At 51.0% G+C, this 27,958-nt stretch overlaps 1 protein-coding gene across 6 annotated transcripts; it reads right to left on the bottom strand.

Moving 5' to 3' along the window:
• Nucleotides 1-304: 304 nt before the first annotated feature.
• On the bottom strand, nucleotides 305-27,958 carry PAQR8 (progestin and adipoQ receptor family member 8). 6 transcript variants are annotated; one of them, XR_005596955.1, is made up of 3 exons: nucleotides 26,610-26,749; nucleotides 3,171-5,926; nucleotides 305-3,042 (listed from the first exon to the last, which is right to left on the bottom strand). XR_005596955.1 is itself a non-coding variant. In XM_039532453.1 (2 exons), exon 2 carries the CDS (start codon nucleotides 5,873-5,875, stop codon nucleotides 4,814-4,816), a length of 1,062 nt encoding a protein of 353 aa, XP_039388387.1. In that variant the 5' UTR covers nucleotides 5,876-5,926; nucleotides 27,935-27,958; the 3' UTR covers nucleotides 305-4,813. The 6 variants fall into 6 exon arrangements, 4 of the variants coding, with proteins under 4 accessions (XP_039388387.1, XP_039388385.1, XP_039388386.1 ...); XR_005596954.1 differs by having other exon boundaries at nucleotides 305-3,376; nucleotides 4,722-5,926; XM_039532453.1 differs by lacking the exon at nucleotides 26,610-26,749 and adding an exon at nucleotides 27,935-27,958 and having other exon boundaries at nucleotides 305-5,926.

The following is a 27,958-nucleotide window of genomic DNA, read 5'->3' as shown; positions in this document are numbered from 1 at the left end:
CAGATGGCTATAGCAAGGAGGAACAATGATCAGGAGTTCTGGCCTTAACTCAGCAAAGCACTTAAGCATGTGCTTAACTTTAAGCATGTGAGTAGTCCCATTGACTGTCAAGAGCACTACTCTCCCGTGCTTAACTTTAAGCACACACTTAAGTGCTTTGCTGAATCGGGCCCTGCATTCATAGCTCCGCCTAGTCAGTTAACCACTTTGTGCTTCATCTGTACCAGGGGGCTAATACCTACCTGTTGTGCAGCTTGAAAAGTGCTTTGAGATCTACCGATGAAAGACACGTAAAGCACATTAATTATGATTATTATTATTTATTATCAACTGTTTAAGGCCAAACTTTCTGCTGAACAACTTACAGCCATGACCATCACATTCCTCCTTTTGTTGGTGGAGTTACACGTTTCACGTTGCACCCCTTCGTCTTGCTTTTATAGATTTTATTACTGAGGATTTTGAACAGCTGTCAATACAGTACAAAGTTTTCAGTGGTCTCAACAATAGAAAGTTGGGGGATGGTTGGTGCATAATACTCACACCCCTCCCGCGCTCCCAAAGAAAAAGATGCAAAACTCACTACTCATGTTTAGTAGGAAGCAATGCTTTTAAAAGCCAGCCAGCACGAGATGTAAATACCAAGGCACACGTGTAGCCTGAAGCATGCACCCCTGTTCTGCTACATGAAGCACTCAAAGTAAATTCATGGTTAACTGACCCCCTCTGCCTTCACCCTCAATACCAAAGCAGCTCTCCTGGTAAAAAAATCAACCAGTAAGTGTAATCATGAGGCTGCAGATGGCAAAGTGTTGCTTCTAACCTGCTTATTCCCAGTGAGTAAGTCCGAAGAGTGAGCAGCGTAATACACGCTGGACCAGATCCTCAGCTGGTGTTAATCAACCTAGTTCCAATGAGAAACACTGATCCACACCTGTTCAAGATTTGGCCCTTGGTCTCCACCTGAGGGTCATGTCCCCCAAGGAGGTTTGTGACCCCGTTTCCCATGGCCAACCTGCTGAAGCTGACGTACTCAACCTCTTGCACCCAGGTCATCATCAGATGCCCTACGAACCACTGCATCAGTTCTGGCTGAGCCTCTTGTGCGGGGCCCTAGACCCAGTGCAAAGGACTCTAGGAGCAGGAGAAAGACCAGTTGCAAGTGGCCGCGTGGGAGCTGTGACAGGAGTAACAGGCTGACAGCCGAACATGACGGCATTTACGTCCTCTTAGGGACAACCCACAGTGAAGTCGAAGGCAAGACTCTCGATGACTCCATTGGGTTTAGCGTAGCACCGTCAGCGGCTTGCTGGTTCTAGCCAGCCCAGGAGTGCACACATACAAGGTCCGCATAAGCAATCTCCAGCCAGCTGTGTAAGGCACGAGTACAAGACAACTTGGGAAGAGGGAGGGTTTGACAAGACTGGGTCTCTCACTGGGAGGAGGACGGCAGAGATGGCACTAACTCCAGTGTTGACGAAGCACCCCGTGTCCTTAGGACGTTATCTGAAAAGCAGCGTTGGTCAGTATTTCCCTGCAAAGTCAGCCCCATCATTCCCCCAGGAGGTCAGTTACTGGTCTCATTTGCAGGGGTGAATGGGGGTAACCGCTCAGGCTGAGAGTTAACATAGGGACACTGAAAAAAAACAACCTGGGAGGAAAGGTAACAGGAAAAAATAAGTTGCTTTGTGACACCAGTAGGTGGCGATATAGGGTCACGGAAAGCATCAGGCTCAGTCCTTCCATTGAGAGCGATGCACATTCTTGTCCTCTGTGGTTTGCAAACACTTGCACGGAGATGGCATGGGTTGGTGTGTATCTTCCTCTGTGGGACACAGTGTGCAGCCTAGTTTAAATCCTTTGGAGGAGCTAACGCTTGGGCTACACAAAGATTTCGTACCAGCATAACGAAGTATTTAGGGTAGGGATGTTATGGTTATACCAGTACAACTTCCAGCGTAGATACAGTTACATTGTACAAAGATGCTTATACCAGAATACTTTATTCCCATTCCTATACAGAAACACATTCACACCTCTATAATTGCATCCACACTAGAGGGCTTGTACTGCTTTAACCCAATGCAATTACAGTGGTTCAACTTTAGAGTGTAAACAAGGCAAAAGAAGAAAATCCGCTCTGATGGACTCTTCCCCAAAACTGACAAGAGACCAACAAGTAATTTTACAAAGGCCCCCGAGCAGCTCTCTCATAAAAACATATTTGTATCGTTAGCAACCTGGGCTGAATTTGAATCAGGAACGCACAGTTCACAGCCTCTGTATCCTATTAGCATAATCCCCCTTGAGCCAATCCCCTCCCCCCGACCTCCATAAAGGTATTTAACTTGTCATTAAGGCCAGTAGTTTCAGATTAGGGTGCCCAGATGTAGGCACTTATCCACAGAAAGGCACCTAAATTAGTGGCTTGGTTTTCAAAGAATCCAGGCATCCGCAGCTGCCATTGTCTACTGCTCCCCTCCACCAGCCAACCATTTCCCTCCCTGACTGACCTTCACCCCTGCAAAAGAGTTTGCTAACATCAAAGCAAAACAGAGCCCTTCTGGGAGTTGTAACACACACAAAAAAGAGTTCAAAAATCCCCCAAACCAGACCAAACACTAAAGCTCCTTTGGTCACATCTCTAAGACTCACTTCCAAGGTCAGTTTCAACTCACTCAAATAATCCAGTTTTGCTTGGATTTGATAGGCCAGATCCTCTGCTGGAGTAAATCGGCGTTGCTCCACTGAAGTCAATGGGGATTTACACCAGGGGATGACCAGACCAGTTGGGTGTGAAGATATTGCACAGGACACATGGGTGGTGCAGTGGTATAATCTACTACAAGGGAACTGGGATTTAACACTGGGAGAGGACAGAATGGACAAGACATGTGCTTACCAGTTAGGCCTGTGAGGACTGTACTTAGTCGGAGCCTCCTGGACAGCTGACGTAAGCGCCATTGACTTCAGTGCAGTCATTCCAATTCACACCAGCTGGAGATCCGGCTCCTGGCCTCCAGTCGCCTACTTCCCACTCAACTAGACGAAGAAGAGACTTATCCAGTTGGTGGATTCATTCTAAGCAACCCAAACCTTTGTAATTCATTTGGGACGGTAAAAGGGACTGATCCATAACCATCAGCATGAAATATGCAACTGTCTGCTACCTTCATTTCCATATTACAGGAGGGCTATACTACAGTGTCAGGGTTACGCACTGCCCTAGATCCATATGATCCGCTGCCAGCTCGCTCCCGCAGCAGAGGGCAAAGGCCTATTACACCATCCGTCCATTCCTCTGCCAGGGTGGGATTGTTCCTTATGGTACGTCCACTCCACTGGCATCAGTCGGAGTCGAATATTCAACAGAAATCTGCAGTGCAAATGGAAGAAGAATTTTGCTCTGAGTACAACAGACATTAGGGGACACCAGGCGGGATCATCGAAGGGAGAACGAGTGTACATTTTGCTTCCCCCCCAACACACACAGTTTTTTCTCCAGCGATTACGTTTTAATCTCTAATGTTATTTAGCATTGATGAAAGGTGGCAGACTCCCAACCTTGAAGATCTCTGTTTACCCTCATAAGTACAACACAGGCTATAGCAAATGCCAGCTTCTCCAAAATGCCCCATCAAAGAGCACTGCTCTTTGTTCTCTTTGCTCCACCAGTAACTGAGCTACGAGCGCAAACTCATTTGATACAAGCCACCAAACAGTCACCAGCATCACTGCCGACCCAGGCTGGATTCAAACAACAGATGTACTAGGGAAAGGCTCCATATCCCATTACCAACCCCTGAGAGAGACCACCTCGTTGTTTTAAATTTTCATGAGCAGCCCTGGTACTGAATTTCTATAAACACCCATGGTGAAATCTCCCAGTGACAGAAGCGGGAATTTCACTCACATCATCACTGGGTCAGGTGTTTCCCGGAAGAAAACCTGGGTCAGAGTCAGAGAGTGAAGCAGAGAGGGGCCCGACGCACGAAGTTCTGATCTGGTCTGGAAAATCCCCAAAGTCTGGGGATAGATGGATCTAGAGTTTTGGTCCAGACCCATCTCCACAACAAAGATTTGGCAAAGTTATCCTAAGAACCTGGCATGATTTATTTCTGGAAGGAAGAGCTGAGAGAACACGAGTCACAAGAATCTAACTTGGAGATATATAAAGGGCTTGTGCAGCTGTACGTTACATAGTACTGGGCCACCCAGACCTCTGCAGCTACACCCTGAAAATTTAGACTCATATGGCCCAATCCTGCTCCTGCTGAAATTTTGCTATTGACTTAAATGGGAGCAGGATCAAGCCCTGGTATAGCAGAGATGGAAAAGACCTAGTAGGTCATCTTGTCTATGTTCCCTGCCGCTGCAGGACTGATCCACACTGCACAGTCTCCTGTGCTTTGTAAAGTCTTAAATTACTCTAGCCATGTGCTTCCCCTAGGAGACTGCTTTACAGTTTAATGACCCTCAGGTTTTCCTGATATTCAATGTAATATTCCCTGCAGATTTACTAGCGGGGAACAAACTAGAAACCTCCGCCTAATCCAAGCATCCTTGGTTAAGTGCCCCAATCGGGCTTAAAAAAACACCCTGCTTTGCAAGGGGCAGCCACTCAAGTAAAAACACTTTAGACAGAAGGGCTCTCATAGAGCGACTCCAGCCTGCGACCCATCCCTCAGTTATCAATTAGACAAACTGTTATGCAAACAAACCAATTTGTTATATCTCTATAAATGATCCACCGCTGGTTTCCACTGAATTGGTACCAGCCAGTCAGTGTCTCTCTAGTCTTTGCAATGGCCTCTCAGGAGTCTCTTTTAGCCAGCCCCGCTTTGATCCTGCACTGCAGGAAGTGAGCCGTGACGGCACTACAGGCCACCAGGCCAAAGAAAGAGGCACAGGACAGGTAGATGGAGAGGGGTCCATGTCTACTCCGGAAAATCTCCTGCCTGATCTTGTAATCCAGGAAGATGGCCTCCAGCTGCGAGAGCGTGCAAAGGGCCAAGAACATGTGGAAGATCTGATGGGCGTGGCCGATTATATCACAGGAGCCCGGGAAATACTTCTCGGGGACTGGGCAGGAAAAGAAATAAGCACTGATTAGAAAGAAGAGTATCTGGAAGGTGTGGTACCAGGCAGCCTGCTCCTCGCAGCCCCCCAAGTGGCACATGACCACCCGGTGTGCAACTGGGCTGATGTCCAAGACGAACGCCAGCCCTGCTGGGATCACCTGACACATCTTCCTCATGAGGGGATAGGGGCGCCGGTACCGGTACTTGGCGTAGCAGCAGCCAGCACAAGAGAGCCAGCCACAGAAGGCAGCCGCAGGGAGGAAGAAGAGCCAGAACCTGTCGTACCAGGCTTGGTCCGAGCTGTAGTAGAAATGGGCCAGGGCGCTGCCGTATTGGTAGACGCTGACCCCGACGTAGTCCACGAAGTAGAAGGTGTAGTGAGACAGCTCCGACTTGGATTGCAGTAGGTGGGCCAAGAGGCTGCAGGTTAGGTAGGTGAGGGAGGACAGCACAAAGATGAACAAAGGCCAGGATGAGACGTCCAAGGACAGCTCCTCCGCTTCTGCAAAGGCCTTGAACCTCAGCAACACAGCCAAGGCTGCCAGCAGGTGAGTCCAGACGTTGACCACCTCATTGTGCTTCTGGAACAGGCTGAAGAAGTAATAGCGCCACTCCTGGCCGATGGGGCGGTACCCGGTCTGGATGTACGGCTCCCGGAAGAGCTGGGGCACGTCGGATTCTTCGACGGTGCAGGGCATCTTGGGGAAGCCTTCCTCCAGGAGTCTGGGGAGGCGGCGGAGCTGCTGCCCGCTGACAGACAAGGTGCTGATACGCTCCAGGATGGCCGTCATCATGCTCCCCACGGCAGAAGGGAGTCCACAGACGGGTAAAGCCAATCCCTCGCCCTGCAGTGAGGAGAGAAATGGGAGCAGTGAACAGCAGAATAAAGCCGGGACGGAGCCAGGGAATGTGAGTCACAAAATCCCAGGGTGTGTGCTGGGCGCAGCTAACAGGAGGCTATCGGCCAGGCAAAGGCCTGTGCTCAGTTGGGGTTCTACACAACCTAACGGGCCAAAACACAGCCTGAAGTAATGGGCCACAGCTCCGTGGACAGGACTGTCCTGATCCTGGTGGCTCCTACAGCGCCAAGCACACAGGATAACAAATAACAAGCAGCCCCTGGATTCCATCCCTTTGTCATCATCTGAGGGGGAAGTCTGAGATCTGCCATCCCCCATCCACTGAGATTGGAGGAGCCCAGCCGGCTGGTCCCCTCCTAGGAAATAAGCACTCCTGGGACATCTCCCCCATTGCTCTCTCTCTGCTGTGCATCCCCCACCCCACCGGAAGGCGGGCAGCAGAAGGGAGTGGGGGAAACACAGGAGACGAGAGACAAAGGGCAGTCGCCCCAAGAGGGCTTCCTCTCCCTTCAGCCCCCTGTAAGGTGTCCCTCCCTCAGCCTGGTCCCTCCTCTCTCCCCGCTACCTCCCCCTCTCCCCCACCTGAGGAAAGGGGAAGGGCTTGAGCGGCACCTGCTGCTCTGCCTGCCAGCCTGGGGAAGCCAGCAGGGGGCGCAGTGAGGGAGGGTTACAGAAGCAGCCAATGGGGCGCAGCGGCCTCTAGTGGCCAGTGATGAGAACAGCAGCACTCCCAGCCAAGCTGCTCAGGGCAGAGGGGTGCTTTGGGTGGGGTTGGATCTGGGAGGTTTTGCCCTAATTATTGGGAGAGTCACTGCACAACAGCAAGCAAAGGCCCGCACCACGCTTTGAGCTTGCAAAGTGCAACGGATTTCCCCCGTGGGTGCTGCGATACCATGAAGCACAGCATGAGAGCTGAACAGAGCTTGAGTTCCCAAGGCCGGGAGGTCCCAGTCTTAGTGGGGGGCCTCTAGTGGTGCGTCTACACAGCTCACTAAGCCTGGGTCTGTGGAAGCCTGCATTCACAGACCGTCTGATTCAGCTCTGTGGCTTGACCTGCCTCCACACTGCAAAATGACAGGGCTTGGACCCAAGTCACAGCAGGATCACAGGATCTGGGTTCTGAGTGCTTGCTGACCAAGTCGACTGATTTGGGTGTGGCCAGAAGGAGGAGTTGGGCTCAAAATTGAGTCAGAGTCCAGGCTTAGTGTGCAGAGTACACATATAGTAGGAGCTGCTGTAATAATAAATTAGCGATGGAGGCTGAGCCACTTAGCTTCCGAACCAAATGCACAGCTCCTCCTGGATGGGGAGCACTGGGATCTGCCAGATGGGGCCAGACCCCTCTCCACTACGGAGCAAGCAGCTGGTTCAGGTGACATTCCAGACCTCTCCCTTCACTGGCAGCAGTTAAGCAGCTGCAGGTCAAGGGATTTCTGCAGCAAGGAGCAGCCAGAGAGAAGATGCTGTTTTCAAGAGACAATGGTGATCGGATGCGGGGAGTGCTGAGCCTTGCTAATCCCTTCTCCTCTTTCTAGAACCTGCCTTGAAATGCAGCCATGTGGCTCCGACTGTTTTAAGATCCAGTCAGTCAGGCTTGGGGAGACATGTACTTGGACGTGCAGAAAGCCTTTGACAAGGTCCCTCCTCATCAAAGGCTTTTAAACAAACTAAGCAGTCAGGGACAAGAGGGAAGGTCCTCTCATGGATCAGTAACTGGATAAAAGATAGGAAACAAAGGATACAAATAAATGGTCAGTTTTCACAAAGGAGAGAGATAAATAGCAGGGTTCTGCCAAGGATCTGTTTTGGGACATGTGGTGTTCAACCTATTCGTAAATGATCTGCAAAAAGGGGGTGAACAGTCAGGTGGCAAAGTTTGCCGATGATACAAAATTGCTCAAGGTAGTTAAATCCAAAGCTGACTGCGAAGAGTTACAAAGGGAGGTCACAAAACTGGGTGACTGGGGAATAGAGATGTAAATATTGTTTAAAAAGTTAATCGTTTAAATGATTAAAAAATATTTTGTGTAAACAGTTAACTGGTTAAAGGGCTGGCCGGCGCAGCTGGGACCGGGACCGGGACTGCTCTGGCTGGGGCCGGCTGGCTGGCCTGGAGGTTAACAGCTAAGCCAGCTTAACCGTTAAGACTGATGCTTACTGGTTAACCGTTTAACATTTTATATCCCTACCGTGGAACAAAATGGCAGATGAGACTCAATGTTGATAAATGCAAAGTAACGCACTTTAGAAAATATAATCCCAACTGTACATATACAATGAGGGGGTCTAAGTTAGCTGATACCATTCAAGAAAGAGATCTTGGTATCAGTTGGTATCACTAGTTCTCTGAAAACATCCACTCCATGTGCAGCAGCAGTCAAAAAAGCGAACAGAATGTTGGGAATCCTTAGGAAAGGGATAGGTAATAAGACAGAAAATATCATAATGCCACTATTTAAATCCATGATACGCCCACATCTTGAATACTGGGTGCAGTTTTGGCCTCCCCATCTCAAAAAGAGATATTAGAATTGGAAAAAGTACAGAGAAGGGCAACAAAAATGTTTAGGGGTATGGAACAGCTTCCGTATGAGGAGAGATTAAAAAGAGTGGAACTGTTCATCTTAGAAAAAGAGACGAAAGGGGGATACGAGAGAGGGCGATAAAATCATGAGTGCTGTGGAGAAAGTGAACAGGGAAGTGTTATTTATCCCATCACATAACAAAAAGACCAAAGGTCACCCAATGAAATGAATAGGCAGCGAATTTAAAACAAACATAAGGAAATATTTCTTCATACAAAGCACAATCAACCTGTGGAACTCATTGCCAGGGGATCTTGTGAAGGCCAAAAGTATAACTGGGTTCAAAAAAGAACTAGATAAGTTAATGGGGGAGAGGTTCATCAATGGCTATTAGCCAAGAAGGTCAGGGACACAACCTCATGCTCTGGGTGTCTCTAAACCTCTGACTGCCAGAAGCTGGACAACAGGGGATTGATCACTCGATAATTGCCCTGTTCTGTTCATTCCCTCCGAAGCATCTGGCATTCGCTACTGCCGCAGGACAGGATACTGGGCCAGATGAACCATTGGTCTGACCCAGTATGGCCGTTCTTATGTTCTTACATATAACCTGACCCTCACAAGCCCCAATGGGCTGGGCTTCCTGGCCCCTAGAAACAGCCACCACTGTCTGGGATTCTTGCACCAGATTGCTCTGCTCCCTGGCAACCAGCATTGATAAGCTCCAAGGCACTGGGGTGGTGTGTGGCTGGGAGAGGGTCAGAGCTCTCCCACCACTCACAAGGCCTGGGAGCTCCAGACACATTTCTGCAACAGATGGAAAACTGCAGCATGAAATTGTGGGGTCTGCAACAACCCAAGCAGTACCATCCCCTGCCACGGAGGCCTGCACAGGTAGCACCCTCCTAAGGGGTGGTGGAACAGACCCACTCCTCCTGCAAGCTGGGAAGCAGCACAGCGGACCTCCCTGAAATGCAATGCCACCTGAGGCTCCCTGGGAGGTGATGCAGCTCCACACAGCTCCCATTGCAGAGCTGTGCCTAGAAGGCACAATCTTAGCCCTCAGCTTTTTCCCTGCTGTCTGGAGGTGGAGAGCTGTACTGCATGGGAAGAGCTCCCTGTAAAAACCCGCAAAGCCACTTTCAAATCTTTCCTTAAAACTTCCCTCTGCGGCAATGCCTATGATGCCCTCAGCTATGGCGAGGCAGCTGGTGTGCTATGACCGCTCTCTGTTATACCCAGAATGGGCTTACTAAGTGCATTGCCACAGGCGCTGTGCAAACCCATAACAGAGAGATGGACCTTGCCCTCAAAGAGCCACAATCCGCTATCAGGTGTGTGCACCAGGTGACAATGAGATGATTTTCCCCATCGGTTTGTTGTGTCCACCGCTCGTCTCCCATTTTATTCTTAGACTCTAAGGGCGTGGCTACATGACAACAAAGGACCTGTAGCGTGGCTGCGACTGGTCTAAATCAGACGTCTCGAGCTCCCAGGGCTCAGACTGTGGGTTAAAAATAACAGTGTAGACATCTGGGCTTCAGACTCAGGCTGGAGGTTGGGCTCTGATGCCCTCCCGCCTTGCGGGATCTCAGAGCCCAGGCTCCATCCCGAGCCCAGATGTCTACCCTGCAGGCTTTAGCCCCATAGCCTGAGCCACGCAAGCCCAAGTTTATTGACCCAGGCTCTGAGCCGCAGGTTTTTTATTACAGTGTAGACTGCCCCTAAGCTCTCTGGGGCAGGGACCATCTCTTTGTTATAGGTCTGTACAGTATCTAGCACAGGGACATCCTCATCCCTAAACTGGGGCCTCTGGGAATATAGGCATTGGCAGACTGGATCAGACCCACAGTTCATCTAACCCACTCTCCTGTCTCTGACCGTGGCCAGCATCAGATGCCTCAGAGGAAGGTGTAAAAACCCCACAGTAGGCAGGTGTAGGGTAACCTGCCCCCATGAAGGTCTCATCTTAATCCCTTAGAACTTGGCCGAAACCCTGAAGCCTAAGGGTTAATTTCCTTTCCAAAACGCTTTTAGTTTAGCATTTACTATTACAACTCTGGGTACTACTGTTGCCTGTGGACACTAATGTAATACAAACAATAATGACAAGCTATGGACCCGATCCTGCAAACACCTACCTATGCTTGTACTTTATGCATCTGAGTCCTTCCACTGATCTCATTATAGAGCTCCTATTCCTCAGATAAAGAGCAGTGTGTGTGTCTGTGTTTGCAGGGTCAGTGCCTATCTCCTTAGCGGACATGCACTCAACAACCACCGTTGTGGAGACGGTTCCTATATAAGTAAACATAGAGGAGGGTTTTGTTTGGGGGCATGAACTATTTCAGGGATGGGCAAACTACAACCCGGGGGCCGCATCCAGCCCTTCAGACATTTTAATACGGCCCTCGAGCTCCTGCCGAGGAGCAGGGTCTGGGGCTTGCCCCACTTCGGCGCTACTGTTGGGGAGCAGAATTGGGGCCTTGCCCCGCTCCGCATGGTTCCTGGAAGTGTCGGCATGTCCCCCTCCAGCTCCTATACGTAGAGGCAGCCAAGGGGCTCTGCACGCTGCCCCCATCCCAAATGCCACCCCCACAGCTCCCATTGCCTGGCCGCACCTCTGTGTAGGAGCCAGAGAGGGGACATGCCACTGCTTCTGGGAGTTGCTTAAGGTAAGCGTCGCCTGGAGCCTGCACCCCTGACCCCCTCCCATGCCCCAACCCCCTGCCCCAGCCCTGATCCCCCTCCTGCCATCTGAACCTCTTTGTCCCAGCCCGGAGCACAAACCCTCATCCCCAGCCACACCCCAGAGCCTGCATCCCCAGCTGGAGCCCTCGCCCACCCCCAACCACCTGCCCCAGCCTGGAGCTCCTTCCTGCACACTGAACTCCTTATTTCTGGACCTACCACAGAGCCCGCACGTGAGCATTCATGGCCCACCATACAATTTCCATACCCAGACGTGGTCCTCGGGCCAAAAAGTTTGCCCACCCCTGAACTATTTTCTCCTTCCTCTGAAGCAACAGATACTGGCTATTGCCAGAGATGGGATATTGGGCTTGCTGGACCCATTGTATGATCTGGTATGGAAGGGCCTTCTAACTAATGGCTCCACGGATCCTCCCAAAGCTACTTCACTCAAACACAAAGGGAGAGAAGGCCGGGAGATGGCAACCACCACAGGAGGAGATCCACATTTGAGGCCAACGCTCCTGAACTAAAGAAGTCCCTAGAAGAGCCAGAAATGAAGGTTCTGAGCCTGATTTTGCAGTCACCCGGCTTTCCCCACTTCCTCCAACAACCTAACCAGTCCGTAAATAGAGCTCTGGGTGGAACTTCCTGCTTCCAGCGGGCACTGGTCACCACCGTTACGATTGCAAAAGAGTTACTGGCAGAGCACCCGGTTCTTTTGCTTTCTGAAAATAACGCCTCGTGGGGCTGTCATTTGTCATGTTTGGCAATGGGGAACTTGTCTGGTGAGTCTGACTCAGTCCCCTTCGGTCGCTTCAGGAGGGGAGATTTTCAAAGTTCTTTTCAGTTTTTTGTTTTAAACAGGGCTATGGCAAAAAAAAAGCCGGAAGCATGAAAGCTCTTTCGGACAGTGTCCTCACTAAGGGTCGCTGCCTTGGCAAGTTATTGAAAGAACTGGTTTAGGAGGGCTCAGAAGGGTTCACATGAGAGACTCCTTCTGTATGTTGAGGCCATGACAACTGTGTTGTGCAGTGCTGCTGTCGTCACCCACTGCTGCGCCGTTTCTCCTGTGAACGTTGCGGTCCAGATCCTGGCCTGTGGCTGAGCAGCATTTGGTGCAGCTCAGGAAGGGCAACGCAAAAGGGTTTTAAGCCACATTTGGGTCCCATTCCCCCTCCCCGTCCCCCAATCCTGGAGTTATGTGAGTGCTGGGCCATTCCCTGCAGGAAGCAGGAGCAGCTTCAGGGCTGCTTTGTGTTTTGCTGGCTGCCCATGCTGCTGTCCTGGCAGCCACACATCGTCATGGCAGAAGGATGCACCAGCCACACCCCTTTTTCTCCAGCCGTGCCCCCTGTGCCGGCAGCCAGAAAGGGCCAGTTCAGTGGCTGTCACCGGAGGATCCCCCTGCAGAATGAAAACCCTCCAGTGGCTCCGTCTACCAGAAGGGTACAAAGAAGCTCTAATAGACTGGAGGATCTGGCTCTCGCTATTCAGATCCCTTCCCCATTTAGCTTTAACCGTCCCTCCTATCCCCAAGGATGACTGACCCGAGCTCAGCTGCATCAGGGAAGGTGCGGAGATTGGAGCCAGACCAGTGCTTCTCTCCCACAGGAAGCAGCAGCACCCGGCTAGCGCTGCCTGGCACGGAGCTCTCATTGCTAGCAAACAGCGAGGAGAAGCAAAGCATCATGGGGAAGGAGGGGCCAGAGGCTAGCGGGGGAGTGAGTTGACAATGCTAAGCAGAACTCACTCGGAGTAATTTGTCTCCTGGTGCCTTGGATACTCAAAAAGGGCCTGATCCTAGAAGCTGCTGGGCACCCACAATTCCCACTGACGTTCAGCTCAGCACCTGCCAGGAGCTGGTCCAGACTCCTCACACTAGGTCCTGCAAAACTCCCACTATAGCAAGGCTGTCTCAGGCCCTGAGTGCGGGGAGAGTGCAAAGCAGCTGCCTCTCCTTGCACTGCTGTGTCTGACACTCGCTCCTGTGCAGGGGCAGCCAAAGGCCTCGGCACCACTTACGCCTCCGCACTAGAGCTTGAGGTGGGAGTTAAGGACGCCTCGGCCTCGTGCTGGCCCGACCTCCGCACAGGGGGGAGTTTCACCACGGCAGGGCTGGGGCTGCACAAGACTATGTCCTGCAGTTAGGGTGACCAGATGTCCCGATTTTGGGGTCTTTTTCTTATATAGGTACCTATTACGCCCCACCCCCTGTCCCGATTTTTCACACTTGCTGTCTGCTCATCCTACCTGCAGTAGCCCTTGACCCTCCAATGGACAAGGGCTACTGCAGGGCCTTGCTTCCCTCATTGTCCCACCCAGCACATCAGACCACGCAGTGCAGTGAGCGTGTGCTGCACCCCAAGGCCATAGCAGCAATCACCTTCCCTCCTGCCTGCTTCAGGAACAATCCCTCCCACAGGTCACACTGGGGTGCAGCTCTGCACGGACCCCAAAGCAGGACTGTGTGGCAAGGGCACAATAAAGCCTGCGATATCACAAATGTGGTGGAGGTTTTCTGCATGGCATTTATGGGATATCGACTGCTCCCAGCATAGTGGCATTGGTTCCTTGTACTCCCACTTTGGGGCTACTCCAGTACAAATACCGGTAATAATAAAAATAACACTCTGGAAGGAAAACACGACCACACATCTTGCAGAGAGGATGGTCTCTATTATAATGCAGAGATCCCATTGCCTGGTGTCTCCAGCTGACAATCAAACAGTCCGTGGGTTTTGCATTACGCCCCTGCATGAGCACTGACCCTGTGCTGCACTCTGCACACCAGCTGGTTACACACACTAACCTTGCACTCCCAACTGGGCTCCCCGTCCCTCTCCTGATACAGCCCTTTTTAATTATTATTGAGTTTTGATGCTGAAAACTCAACTGAAGCATTTCACCCTCCCTCAATGCCCTCCATTCCCACCTGCAGGGAGCAGCCAAACACGCTCGTCCCCGCACCACGGTTCTGGAGCTGTAACACCGCCTCAGGGCTCAGATGATTCTGAATTAGAGCAAGGTGAGGGCCGTTCAAGCCCCGGACTGGATTTCCATCCCAATGGCACTCTCCAAGCTCACAATCCAGCATCGATTGTCCCCAGCAAGGTCCAGAGGTGAGGGTCTGCGTGCTCGAGCACATCAGCTGGCCTTCATGGTCAGAGGGAGAGAGGCAGCCACAGCACACGGATCACTGAGGGCCAAGTGGTGTAGCAACTTCCTGCAACAGCTGTAGCTTCCACGTGCAGGCACTTGGTACTCACCTTTCAGCAGATCATCAGCCTCTCTTCTGTGGAATCCTTGCTTGGGGGGTGCCCACTGGCCCGTCCCAAGGGAGATGGTGTGTAACCAAAGCACCATGCTAACCCTTTCCCATCGCTCCTTTAAGCAAACAGCAGCCAAGAATTCAGCCCGACCGCGGAAAAGTGAAAGCTGGGTGGTAATCGCCAGACTACCAGTGAGTACAGCTCATACCGGGACAGGGAGGATGGAATGGGTATCGCCAGCTTGAGTGACAACACCCAAGGCCCTCGTTAACCCTTTGGAGCCGGCAGACCTGGCTCCACACAATACAGACCTGTTTATCCGAAGGGCTTGGGGCCCGAACCTCCTGGATGGCCCCGAGGGGATCACTGCAGCCGCCTGCACTGGGGTCAGAGGATGGCACTGGGGCTCTGGTTGAGAGTTTAAGTTAACCCACGCTCAGCTGACTGCTGTGGCACTGACATAAGAGGAGCCAGACGGTGGCTAGCACCTAGCTGATCGGACACTACGCTGGTGGGCGCAATATACAAATCTAGCTCGGCAGATGGATTAGACAGACACGGGTGTGATGACCCCTTCTCCTGCAAACAGGGCACTAATACACGGCCAAAGCAACATGATTGTGCAGTCCTGAAGCCTGGTTCAGCCTATGCAGGGCTCCTTGCCCATTCTGCTCAAAGGCTGGGGGAGACTGTGCAGAGGGGTTAGGACCAGGTCACGCCAGCTGGGTACAAGCATGTGCATGTGGACTACACAACCCTGGGTCCCTGGTCACACCTGTTACATCCCCTTGGCACTGCAAGTCCCAGAGGACATCCAGAGAGGTCTCTGCAACTTTTGGTACTATCCAGAAAGCCAGCATCTATACTAGACTAGGACTGGCTACAATTAGCACGGCGTGTGTCGAAGTGTAGGCCATCCAGAATCTAGGCAGGGCCTGCTTTTCAAAAGTGCTGAGCCCTCAGGCACCCATTGGCTTCAAGTGTACCTGCAAACGCTTAGCTGATAGACAGACAGGCAGACTGACACTCCAAGCAATCGTGTCGCTAACAGTCTGGAAAGCGCTAATGTTCAAAGGGATAAACCACGGCGAGACATTTTTACAATAATATCCTGGCACTAAAGAAAAAAAATCACAAGAAACACACTTGAAACCTGGATAAACAAGCCTAAGTTAAGAATCTCCTAGGTGGCTTATTTTAAACAGAGCCCATGTGAGCAGGAACAAGTTGGTAATTTCCAGCAGTCATGTGGTGAACAAAGCAACAAGCAATTAATGTTACAGAGAAAAGAAATCCAAGGTCAGCACTGGCTGGTTCCCTTTCACAGAGCTTCTATTCTCTCCCTTTCGCGGGGGTGTAGCCTCAGCTGAAAGCTGCATTCATTTGTATGGCGTCTATTTCAGAATCTGTCCTCACCCCACTCTCTGGGGGATTCAATTATTTTGGCTGTTCCCAAACAACAGCAACTAAGTGTCATTTGTTTGGGATCTGAGAAAAAGGAAAGACTGAGGGGACCACAGCCAAGTTGTGTCATTACAAGCCTAGTAAAAATGTGCAAATTCAAGGAGAAATGATCCTTTCCCCCTTTTATTAATGCCACAAAACAGGTTTAAAAGAGTTAGCAAACCCAAACTGTTTCCAGATCTTTACTTTTGGTCTAAGTCTAGAGGGGAGGTTTGAATGAGGAAAATCTGATGCTATGTGACAATTCTCTATTTCCCCATCACTTTGGCCTCAGAACTGAGAGACAAAGATTGTACTGATCTGGTATGTTTACTTGCAGTATGTTATTCAGTCACTAGATGTCTTTGTGTGGTACCTGGTAAACAAGGGTGACAAAGCTGGAACTGGAGCTCCATGGAAGTCTGTTTGTATCTGTATTTGCAATTGTTTTCTTTAATAAATGTCCCTTATTTAAGGAAGACCGTGATTCTCTATAACATGACAATAGCAATGGTGAACGATCTCCCCCTAGCAACTGCCCAGGTCATTACTATTACTATTTACACAGTGCTAAAAGCATGCTTGCCACTTATGGCAAGGTTCTAGTGCCATCGGCTACAAGGTTTTGTTGACTTGCCTGCCGGCTCTTGTGAGGATGGATGGAGTGGCCCTTCAGCAAAATCATTAGAGACTGTAGACATTTTTTGAAGTACATTTTTTGAGTTGAAAAAGGGCCATTTTTAAAAATCAAAATATTTTTGCAAAAACTATCGATGTTAGCTAATTGTGAAATTTTCTGAAGCATTTTTCATGGGCATCTTTATCAAACATCATTATGGAAACTTTTCATTTACAAAACAAGGTTTTCAGTAAATGTAAAGTTTTGATAACAATTTCAATTCACGAAAATGTTGCCAAAAGTTTGTTAAAAATGCAAAGTGGGCCCATTTTGAAGCCTACACACAAAACAACTTAAGAATTTGTCATAAAAGTTTTCTCCCTGACTAGCTCCAGAATTCCTTCTCCCCAAAGAAACTCTGCCGCCCATCTTGCCATCCCTCCTGTTCGATGTGTATGTGAAGCCACTAAGGGGGACTGCAAAAACGAAGGGGCACAGTTTTATTAGCTGACGCTCTATGTCTCCTTTGAATTAAAGCCAGGTTCTGCTGGCTCATTACCTTCCCACTATCCGGCTGAGACTGGGAGCTGACAGGGAGTGGTCAAACCTGCACAAGATATGCCTAGTGCTTGGTGGCAGAGTGTAGAAGAACGGAAGTTGAAGGGTTATGTCTACCAGTCGTCATGACGGATAATGGCCTCCGTCCCTGTTGGAGCCATGGCTGCCCAGATAGCAGTGAAGGCCACTGCTTCCTTTCAATCCTACTATCTGTAGCTGGCCAGAAGTTGTGACCATCCCTCTCTAATGTGGGCCACGCCACAGCTACACCCATGGCTGTCATTTCCAGGCTCAACAAGTATAATGTTCTTGAATTGAGATGACCCTGATAGTCCCCCTAGGCACCAGCGGATGCTGAATGCAGCAGCTTAATGGCTGAGTGAGGTAGGTCACAAGGGGTATGTCTGTACTGCAATGTAAACCCGCGCTTGAGCCCAGGCTCAAAGCTCAACCCCCTTATGTCCACACTGCAAATGCGCTTACCCAGCCCCAGGACCCTGCAGGGCTGGAGGGTCCGAGCTCAAGACGAGCTGGGAAACAGGGTCCGAGCCCTATTGCTTTGCAGTGTAGCCGCAGCCGCATTTGACTCAGGTCCCAGGAGTCATCCGCAAGTATCCCACAATTCCATGGGACAACTTCCTTAGTCCTTTCTATCCCAACAATCTGCAATCCACTCTATTGAAAACGGAAGCCCCCACCCCTTGGCAAAGGGCAGCAGCTCGGACCAGCGTTAACCTATTCTCTTCTGACCACCGATCTGCAAGCATATTATCAGAGAGCCTCCTGAATTTGCAAAGGAGAGCGAACCTGTAACATGCAGGGCAGACAGTAAAGTTTTCCCACAGTGCACCACAGTCTAGAGTGGCAACATGGAGGGAAGGAGCGCTGTGGTCTCTGGGATGTGGTTACTTTGACTCGGGTCTTGCACTGCAGATGCCAGAGCCCTAGGTTTGAGCACAGGGTAGAAAATCCATAACGCAGGGTTTAAATACAATGTAGATGCTCAAGCCCCAGGGTTCCCAACACAGGTTAGCTGATTCCAGTCCCACTAACCCTGGGCTTACACTGCAGTGTAGACATACCCTAGGAGCACATAGCTCTGGTGACTGAATCTCTACACTGGCTTCCGCTTGCAGTTCAAGGTGCTGGCCATCTTTGGCATCTCTGCGACAGTGATCAGAAAGAAACTGCCCTTTCTCTGCTGCGAAGACCAGTTGGGGGAGACCTGCTGCCAGTTCCTTGGGCTAGACACTCCCCGACAATGACGGGGCTCTCTCAAGTGAGGAGCCCCCCTGCATCTCACCCTGAAAGGCATCCACTAGGAACTAGACTGAGGGCACCACCTCCCACCAAACAGTCACCAGATGACCATGTCTTTGGGTATCGACTGAGCTGAGCTTGAAAGGATGTAGTGAGAAATGCACTCACAATGGACTTGATCCAGAGTCCACTGAACCAGGAATCGTTCCACTCACTGCTCTGCATTTCTAATCAGGCCCACTGCCCATTTGCACTCCCCAGTCAAATCGCCTTAGAACAAACTCGCTCCTCTACCGTCGTAGAAGTAACTTAGTCTAGAAGCAAATAGCGGGGGGGGGAAAGAAATGGAACTTATTTTGAAATGAGCAGCCTAGCACGACTGTAAATATTTCCCAGCCCTAACCCATGTGACCACTGGGAACCACTATTGCCCTTGGCTGCGAAACAGAGAGAACATCACATACTTGCTGTTAGTGGCTCCCGGCACTCTCAGTCGTCACTTCCTTTTCCTGTGGTGCATAAACCTGTCACCTCCACATTTCCTGCCAACTGCTACAGCTTGACAGTGCTGAGTGCTGGGCATTCAGATAACTAAGGGACAGATGCTGATCTCAGCTACACCTGTGCAAATCCAGACTTCACTTGAATTATTCTGGATTTACACTCACGTAGCTGAGATCAGAATCGGTTTCTCTGTTTGCACTGTCCGCGTAGTAACATATAAGAGGGCAGATTCAATGAATTTACACCAGGGATGAATTTCACCCAAGATCTACTAGGTGGCAGTAAAGGATACAGTGATATTTTGATCATCTAGGCTCCAGTTGTCAGACATGTGGAGCACCCACACCATTCACAGACAGGAACTTCAGGAGCCCAGCACTTCTGTAAAACCAGATCCCAGCTGTCTCATGCTGAGCATCCAAAAATCAAAGCACCAACATTAGAGGGCACAATTGGGAATACGTTTCTTAACTTCTCCATGTCTCGGTTTGTGAATCTATAAAACAGGGCTAATAATACCTACCAACTTTACTGGCACATCCTTGTGTGTGTGCTTTGAAATCCTTGGACAGAAGGTGCTCAAAGTGCTGTTATTACATCATATATTAAATAGAGATGTTTTATTTCTACACAAAGGGGCAATCCAGGACCCACTGAAGTCAGTGGGAGCCCCACTTATTTCAGTGGGGCCAGGATTTCTCCCAAACTCTGATTTCTATCAGTCAAAGGACACATTCAACGCACTCACCCAAGTGAGGGACTGAATGGGTCAGGACATTAGAATTGGGTTGTAGAACCTTTTACCTACAGGTCACTCCCAGACTAGGCAGAGACCAAACGCTATTTCGACCTGCTGTTTACTTGGTTCTCCATAATGAGTTGGTGGCTCCAATCTGGTTTCTACTAGATGGCAACCACCTCCACTACTGGATCTCTCAGATGAGAGGGGAAGGACGTAAATAGGCACATTTCATAAGCCCTAAAACTTGCTTGGGCCAAAATGCTCTAATGTGGGGGCTGTTGGGCACCCATATTAAAGTAGTTGGGTTTCCAGAGTTTGCTGGCCCCACAAATCCTACCAAAGTCAACAGGAGCTGCAGGTGCTTAGCAGCTCTGAAAATCAGGCTGCTTTTGCTTAGGGGTATAAATGATGGATTTAGATGCCTAATCGTAGGCACCCATGTTGGAACATTTTGGCCTGGAGGTTTCAAAAGGAAAGGCGTGTTAACCAGAGGCAAAGCTCCTCAAATCTGACTTTATAATATCTCCAGCCATAGCATCTGTAGCACAATGCATTCAGCCTGAGGTGTGTGGAACTGGGATGGGTACTACAGAATCTTATGGCAACTCCCACATCCTGTGCATCTGCTTAGATTTGCTACTTAGGAGGCATGGCTGCTGTTCTGTGTTCAGACTCTGGGCTGTGAACTCAAACAGTACATAGAGCACAAGGTGGAAGCATCTAAACCCTGAAAACATAGCTCAGTGAGACAGAACAGTACAGGGAGGCTATTACAAAGGGCAGAGCTGCAGAGGAGAAGGCTCTTGCACCAATAGCGACGAGAGGGTGTGAAGTGAGGAGGTGATGGAGGGAGCAGGAAGTGATGGAGAGAGAGAAGGTGCAAGAGAAAAGACTAGAGCAAGTCTGCGGAAGGTTACAAAAAAAAAGAAAATGGGCCTAATTCTGCCCTCAGACACACAAATGTACAGCTCCAAAGGGAGCTAAATACAGGAAGCTGAAGGCAGGATTTGTATTGGGTATTGAGAATTGGTGCCTCACAATTTACTGAGATTAGCCATCAAAAACGACAAGAGCTGGAGTCACCATTTATATCCTGGGACAGTCACTGGAAAGTCAGGTCTCGCTGTTTTCTGGCCTGGAGGCAGGCTCAGCTAGCAGCCAGCTCAGCTGTGCTGAGCCATGTACTTCTCAACACCAACAATGCATTGTCTCAGTTGTGTTGTCTCCAGCAAATGAGAGTTGTGCATCTGGTACAACAAACAGAGTACAAGGGCCTTGGATGAGGGTGAGTTATGACAAAACCGTGCAAGGGCATCGCCAGACAAAAACATCAATGATCCTGGAGCTCCAACACAGGGACAGGCAGTTTGCAAAGTCCTGCCAAGATGAGATGTGCTGGAGAATTCTTCATGGGGTTTTTTGGTGCCTGGGGGGACAAGAATGGGTAAGTAGATTGAACTCATTCATGGCTGCGAGCCAGGAACTGAGGTCAAATCCTGACTGCTGACTCTGCCCTCTGTGCCCTGGGGAGTCACTATGTCACACAGTTTTAACCCTGGATACCTTAAGTTAGACACCTAAATACGTGGCCTGATTTGCAGAGGTACAGAGCTCCCAGAGAAACTCCTAACTTGCTCAGCACCTCTGAAATGCAGGCTACGGATTTAGGTGTCTCACTTTAGGCATCTAAAATTGAAAACTTTGGCCAGAATCTTTCTGTCGCAAGACACTATCGCTCATTTGTACAGTACGGGGCGTAGTCCTAACCAAATTCCAAATGAAGTCACTTTCTGCCTTCCCAAATTGTAGTTTCAATATGGGATATAGGATCCGTCTTCACCTCCTGTCCAAAATCATTGTGCAGTGTTACTACGTACCCCAGAGGTGGCTGCATTTCAGAGCCGATACACATATATAGCCTGCAAAGTAGTTTGCAAGAGATCATCACCACTGTCCTTATCCCCCTGGACGATGCCATGCACCTTCAGCATCAGCCAGTGGTTGGGCTGGCACACCGTGGAAATGAAGCAGACTAAGGTACGTTATGGATATATATTCCACCAGGTGTAAGCAAAATTAGAGTGCAGACTCAGCATTGTTAACGGTTGCTATGGCGGAGGTGAGTCATGGGAATCGGTAACAACGAGCGTGAACAGTCACAGATATGCTTGAGCAACCACGTTAGGAATTACCCTCCTAGGCCTGAGAGTTATGAGAACATTTTAGAAGGCAGCTCCTGACTCTTTGGATACCCTCCATCTGTCCATTTCCTCACTGTAGATGCAAGGCCTGTTGACCAGGTAACCTTCTTCCTGAATCAGTACAGGACTAATACTCCATACGGGAGTAAGGGGTGCTATTCTGCCGGAGGGGTATTGTAGAGGGGTTTGCTACTGTAGATGCAGAATCAGGAATCAGTCCAGCAAACCCTTTCTCACACAGGTAGATCCATTGACTTTGTGGAGATGACTCATGTGAGCAAGGCCTAGCCACACAAGAGTTTGCCAGATCAGGCCCTCAGAGAGGTCATTTGATGACAGCTAAAAAAGTGCTCTTAGTTCTGTTACCCAGACCAGAGCGGGTTTACAAGTGTGCTGCACTGCGTGAACTGTGCTCCTAACTGCATTACATTTAAATTCTGGGTGGGATTTTTGTGATCAGGTGACCATCTGCAGCATGCCAAACAAACAAAGCAAAACGGTGAGACCGCTGTGAAAAGCAACAGGGTGGTTGCTAAGAAGATCTCCCACAGCACGTCCTGCTGGACTGATTATTTTGCTATAAACGTGTCATCACCACAAAGACAAATGCACAGACATACTTTTCAGGCTATGAATTCTGGTGCCACAGTCACTAGAAAAAAATGTACACACATCACGCTTATCATCAGCCACGCCTGTAAGCAGAGAACGTGACACCAGTGAGTAAAGTTTCCAACCCTCCAGGATTACCCTGGAGTCTCCAGGAATTAAAGATTCATTTTTAATTAAAGATTACGTGATGTGATGAAACCTCCAGGTAACCCAACCAGTGAGATGGTCTCAGTCCTACCCTAATTGCCTAGAGCTGTGGATATTTTCCACATCAGGTCTCATTTACATACTACTACCTCCATCCCCCACCCTCCTCCAATCTAGGAAGGAGCCCCTTCCCATTTAGCAATATGAAAAGGACAAAGTGATCACAATGCCCTCACACCTGTTTGTGACACTATCCCCCCCAAGAGTCACAACCCCAGGCAAAGAAGCCCTGGCTTAGAAACTCTTCACAGGAACTTATAACTCTTGGGGAATTTATTGCGCAATCGTGAACACTATCATTAAAGGGCAGGTAAAGGTTGCTGGGAGAGGGTTCCTGACACAGCTATAGCTAAACCTTGTAAATTATTCAGAAACATCAAGTTGTGCACATAGCTGCTTGTGCAACCACATGATCTCATTGTTACCCTCATCCTCCCTCATTTTCCCCCCTCTGTTGTTTGTTCTGTTCACTTGCTGCACAATGTTGCAATTGGACTGTAAACTCTTCGAGATAGGGCCCATATATCTGTGTCTGCAGAGCACCTAAGGCAAAGGGGCCCTGATCCCGATCGAAGCCATTGGGCACGGCCTCAGTGGAAATATTAAATAATAATAAATGATGCATAGGCTATTTTTAGAATCTGAACATTCTTGCAATCACATGGGGTTGGTGGGAAACACCCTTAGCAGCAAACAGGAGTAAATAAAGAATGGTTTTGTGGTTTGGCTTGATTTTTCTCTGTGTTTCTAGGAATTGTTAGACAACATCTGGATAAATTCACACTGTCCCTTAATGCTAAAGCCGGAGCACAACCTGTTTATATAATCCACTGTTATGTTTCTCTCCCATATACAAAGAGGTAACCATATACTTTCAGCCTGAATGATTTTTTTATATTAGATTTAGGGAAACAATCGAACAAGAAGGAACAAGAGTGATGTCTCCACAAGAAGGCACAGCATGCGTGCCATGCCTGTAACATGCTGCACTGACCAGCAGCTGCCCTCTAGGCAGGCAGCCTTGTTAGAAATGAAAAGGGGAGTACAGTACATAGAAAACAAGTAATACTAGCTACAGAGCAACCAACACCGCATTTACCTTGTATTGTGTTTGTTTGTTTTTGGAACCCCGATGTGGCCCTCAGGCCAAAAAGTTTTAAATCTTAATCGGTCAAGGTAGAAGTGCAAGCTGTGGTTCTCAAACTCAGGCTATGTTTTCACTGCAGAGTTAATTCAAGTTATCTACCCTCAAGTTAACTTCTCTGAGCAGCTGGGGAAAGCGAGGGGACCCTGGGCAGTGGGCCCAGCGCAGGGAGACGCCTCAGCCAAAAGGCTCTGCAGGTCAGACTTGGAGGGGGATCGTAACCCTGACAGGGCGGGGGCGACGCTGGGAAGAAGGGTCCTGCCACCCAGAGCCTGAGAGTGTGTGGCCACCACCAGAGCAAGTGTTCAACCCACAGCATCCCTGCAGCACAGCCAGGGCCTGAGAAGGAGGCCTGGGACCTACAAGAAACCAGGGCTGCCCGGGGGGGAGCAGGGGGGGCAAGTGGGGCAATTTGCCCCAGGCCCCGGGCCCCGCAGGGGCCCCCACGAGAATATAGTATTCTATAGTATTGCAACTTTTTTTTTATGGAAGGGGCTCCCAAAATTGCTTTGCCCCAGGCCCCCTGAATCCTCTGGGTGGCCCTGCAAGAAACAGACTGTGAACTGCCCTGACATTCCAGAGACATTGTTTGTGATGTTCCCTGCCACAGAGCAGGGTGATGTGTTTCCTTCAACCTTTCCCATTTTTCCTTATTCCTTTTTAAACTAATTGTTAATTAAATAAACTGTATTGCTTTAAATCATATGTAATGATCAGTGGGTCAGGAAAGCACCCAGTGCAGAGAGAGTACCCTGGAGTGGGGACACCCTAGCCCCTGTCCCAGGTGACCACAGCAGGGTTGGGGGTTGAGCCCCCCAGGAATCCTGGGCCCAGCCTTGTTGGGGTTACAAGGACTCTGCCAGACAGGAGAGTGCAAGGGGAGTCCTCGAGGGCAGGGAGGCCTCTAGGTAAAGGAAGTGGGAGCGAGGACTCAAATCCTTCCGCTAGCCCATTTCACCCGGGTGGTGCAGAAGCCAGGAAAGTTTCCCACAATAGCAGAACCATTCCCTCACTTACATACAAAGACAGAGAAAGTGGCCAAAAGATAAAGCAAATTCGGGCTCATTTTCCCTTAAGTGCAGGGTTCTTCTTTTCCAAATACTAATGAAATATACAAGCAACAAAGGCCCTAATCCAAATAGGGTGACCAGATGTCCTGATTTTATAGGGACAGTCCTGATATTTGGGGCTTTTTCTGATATAGCCTCCTATTACCCCCCACACACCCTCCATCCCAATTTTTCACACTTGCTATATGGTCACCCTAGATCCAAAGGTCACTGAAATCAATGGAAAGACTCACATTGTTCGACTTCAGTGTGCTTTGAATCAGGCCCACAGCTATACACACCTTGCAATTGTGTGTGATGTAAAACAACCCATCCCAGAAAAGACACAAACAAAACAGTGCATCCTGAGAAAGGCAGATCAGAAATGTGACCAGCTGATGTACTAATAGTGAGCCAAATCCTCAGGTCCTTACTCAGTTGTTAATCAAAAGTTTTGCTTGAGCAAGTGTAACCCACACATCTAGTGGCACCGAGACCATTTAAAGAGAGAGATACAATGAGTCTGCTCTACAGCCTTAGCTAACAGCCAGCTAGATTTTAGCTCATGCGGTAGAGGCTCATGCACTGAGGTCCCAGGGCCAATCCCGCCCACCAACGACCAGGGTCTGTAGCAGTTTCAAGTGAGGGCTTCTCTGGAATTTCAACTGGGAAGTCTTTGAAGCTCTAGACGTGCTTCCTCAGCTAGGGGAAGTATGTAACCCACACATCTCCCGTGGGGTTCTGTCCCATCTAGTGGCACCAAGGCCACTTAGAGAGAGAGAGAAAATGACTCTGCTCTACAGCCTTAGCTAACAGCCAGCTGGCTTTTAGCTCATGCACTAAGCTCCAGAGGTCTCAGGTTCGATGACGACTGGGGTCTGTCGGTGTTACACAAGGGCTGCTGGTTTTGGCCCAGGGATCTGAAAGCCTTCCAGGTTTATGCCCTAACCACTGGGCCATCCTTCCTTTCATGCCACCAGGATCAACACTGTGTGGAGCGTAGTACAGGCACAGCTATCTCTGTGGGTGCGCAAAATGTATCTATCTATGTTGGTGTAGAAAGTGAGCATCTGGGCCCTAATTGAGGCAGGGGCAGACAGTGGTGCTGTCTGTGTGCCATTCTGGGGGTGCTCTGGGATGCACAGAGGTACCTATGTATCCTTTGGGCATACGAGGGGTGTTCACTCTACGCTCAGCTGAGTGGGGGTGAAGCACAATGGTATCTATCTATGTTGGTGTAGAAAGTGAGCATCTGGGCCCTAATTGAGGCAGGGGCAGACAGTGGTGCTGTCTGTGTGCCATTCTGGGGGTGCCCATCTCTGGGGGGGGACACACAATAGTTGCCCATGGATTTCTGTGCCATAGGGTGCCCATCTCTTTCTGTGCAGGGGAGCCCATCTCTGGGGGAGGGGTACATGGGGGTACCCATCTCTGGGGAGCCACACGGGGGGTGCCCATCTATTTCTGTCTTGAGGCCCATCTCTGGGAGAGGGGTACATAGGGGTACCCATCTCTGGGGAGCCACACGGGGGGTGCCCATCTATTTCTGTGCGGGGGGGCCCATCTCTGGGAGAGGGGTACATAGGGGTGCCCAACTCTGGGGAGCCACACGGGGAGTGCCCATCTATATCTGTGCGGGGGTGTGCCCATCCTGGGGGAGGGGTACATGGGGTGCCCATCTCTGGGGAGCCACACGGGGTGTGCCCATCTCTGGGGAGGGGGGCACGGAGGGTGCCCATCTATTTCTGTGCGGGGGGGCCCACGGGACCTCCCAGACTGGGCGGTGCTGCTGCCCCGCGCCCTGTGGGCCCAGCCCGGGATCGGTGTCGCTGCAGACTCACCGCGCTTCCTCCAGCAGCAGCAGCTCCCTGCGATCCGGGAGCGCGGCAGCGGCAGCGGCAGCCTCGGCCCTGGGGTGCCCGGGACGGAGCCGCCGGCCGGCCGGGCTGCGCATCTCCTGCCGGGGCTGCCTGCAGGCGGGCGGGGCCGGGGGCTGACGGGGAGCCCTGCCCCGCGCATGCCCTGCCCACGGCGGCCGCCTCCCCCGGCAGCTTCGCTCGGCGCCTGGCCCGGCCGGTTCCGCGGCCCGCCCGGGCCGGGACCCGCATGGCCCCGAACGCCCCCCCCGTGTCACCCCCGCCTGGTACACAGTGACCCCCCCACTGCCCAGTGAGCCCCCCCACATGGTACACAGTGACCCCCCCACACTGCCCAGTGAGCCCCCCCGCCTCCTACACAGTGACCCCCACTGCCCAGTGAGCCCCACATGGTACACAGTGACCCCACACTGCCCAGTGAGCCCCCGCCTCCTACACAGTGACCCCCCACTGCCCAGTGAGCCCCCGCCTGGTACACAGTGACCCCCACTGCCCAGTGAGCCCCCTCCTACACAGTGACCCCACACTGCCCAGTGAGCCCCCTCCTACACAGTGACCCCCCACTGCCCAGTGAGCCCCCGCCTGGTACACAGTGACCCCACTGCCCAGTGAGCCCCCGCCTGGTACACAGTGACCCCCACTGCCCAGTGAGCCCCCGCCTCCTACACAGTGACCCCCACTGCCCAGTGAGCCCCCTGCCTCCTACACAGTGACCCCCACTGCCCAGTGAGCCCCCGCCTCCTACACAGTGACCCCCACTGCCCAGTGAGCCCCCGCCTCCTACACAGTGACCCCCACTGCTCAGTGAGCCCCCTGCCTCCTACACAATGACCCCCACTGCCCAGTGAGCCCCCGCCTCCTACACAGTGACCCCACACTGCCCAGTGAGCCCCCGCCTGGTACACAGTGACCCCCACACTGCCCAGTGACCCCCATCTGGTACAAAGTGACCCCCACACTGCCCAGTGAGTCCCCCGCCTGGTACACACGGCTCCCAACTCCAACCTCACTGCCCGATCAATACTGACTCTCCACTAGCCCCCAGTGACCCCCCTCCACCCACTGCCTGGTACACAGTGACCAGGGGCAGCTCTAGACATTTCGCCGCCCCAAGCACGGGGCACGCCTGTGGGAGGTCCACCGGAGCCGCCTGCCGCCCTCCCAGCGACCGGCGGAGCGCCCCCCCCGCAGCATGCCGCCCCAAGCACACACTTGGCGTGCTGGGGCCTGGAGCCGGCCCTGCACACAATGACCCTTTCACAACTCCTGCTACACACACAGTGACTTACCCCACACTTCCTGGTACACACACA

The sequence above is a fragment of the Mauremys reevesii genome, linkage group 3, assembly GCF_016161935.1.
Source record: "Mauremys reevesii isolate NIE-2019 linkage group 3, ASM1616193v1, whole genome shotgun sequence".
Lineage (NCBI taxonomy): Eukaryota > Metazoa > Chordata > Testudines > Geoemydidae > Mauremys > Mauremys reevesii.
This window is presented reverse-complemented; position numbering and strand designations above follow the sequence as displayed.

Bases quoted from the DNA above. Each gene is read 5' to 3' on its own strand.
- PAQR8 (XM_039532453.1), bottom strand. From the start codon at position 5,875: ATGATGACGGCCATCCTGGAGCGTATCAGCACCTTGTCTGTCAGCGGG.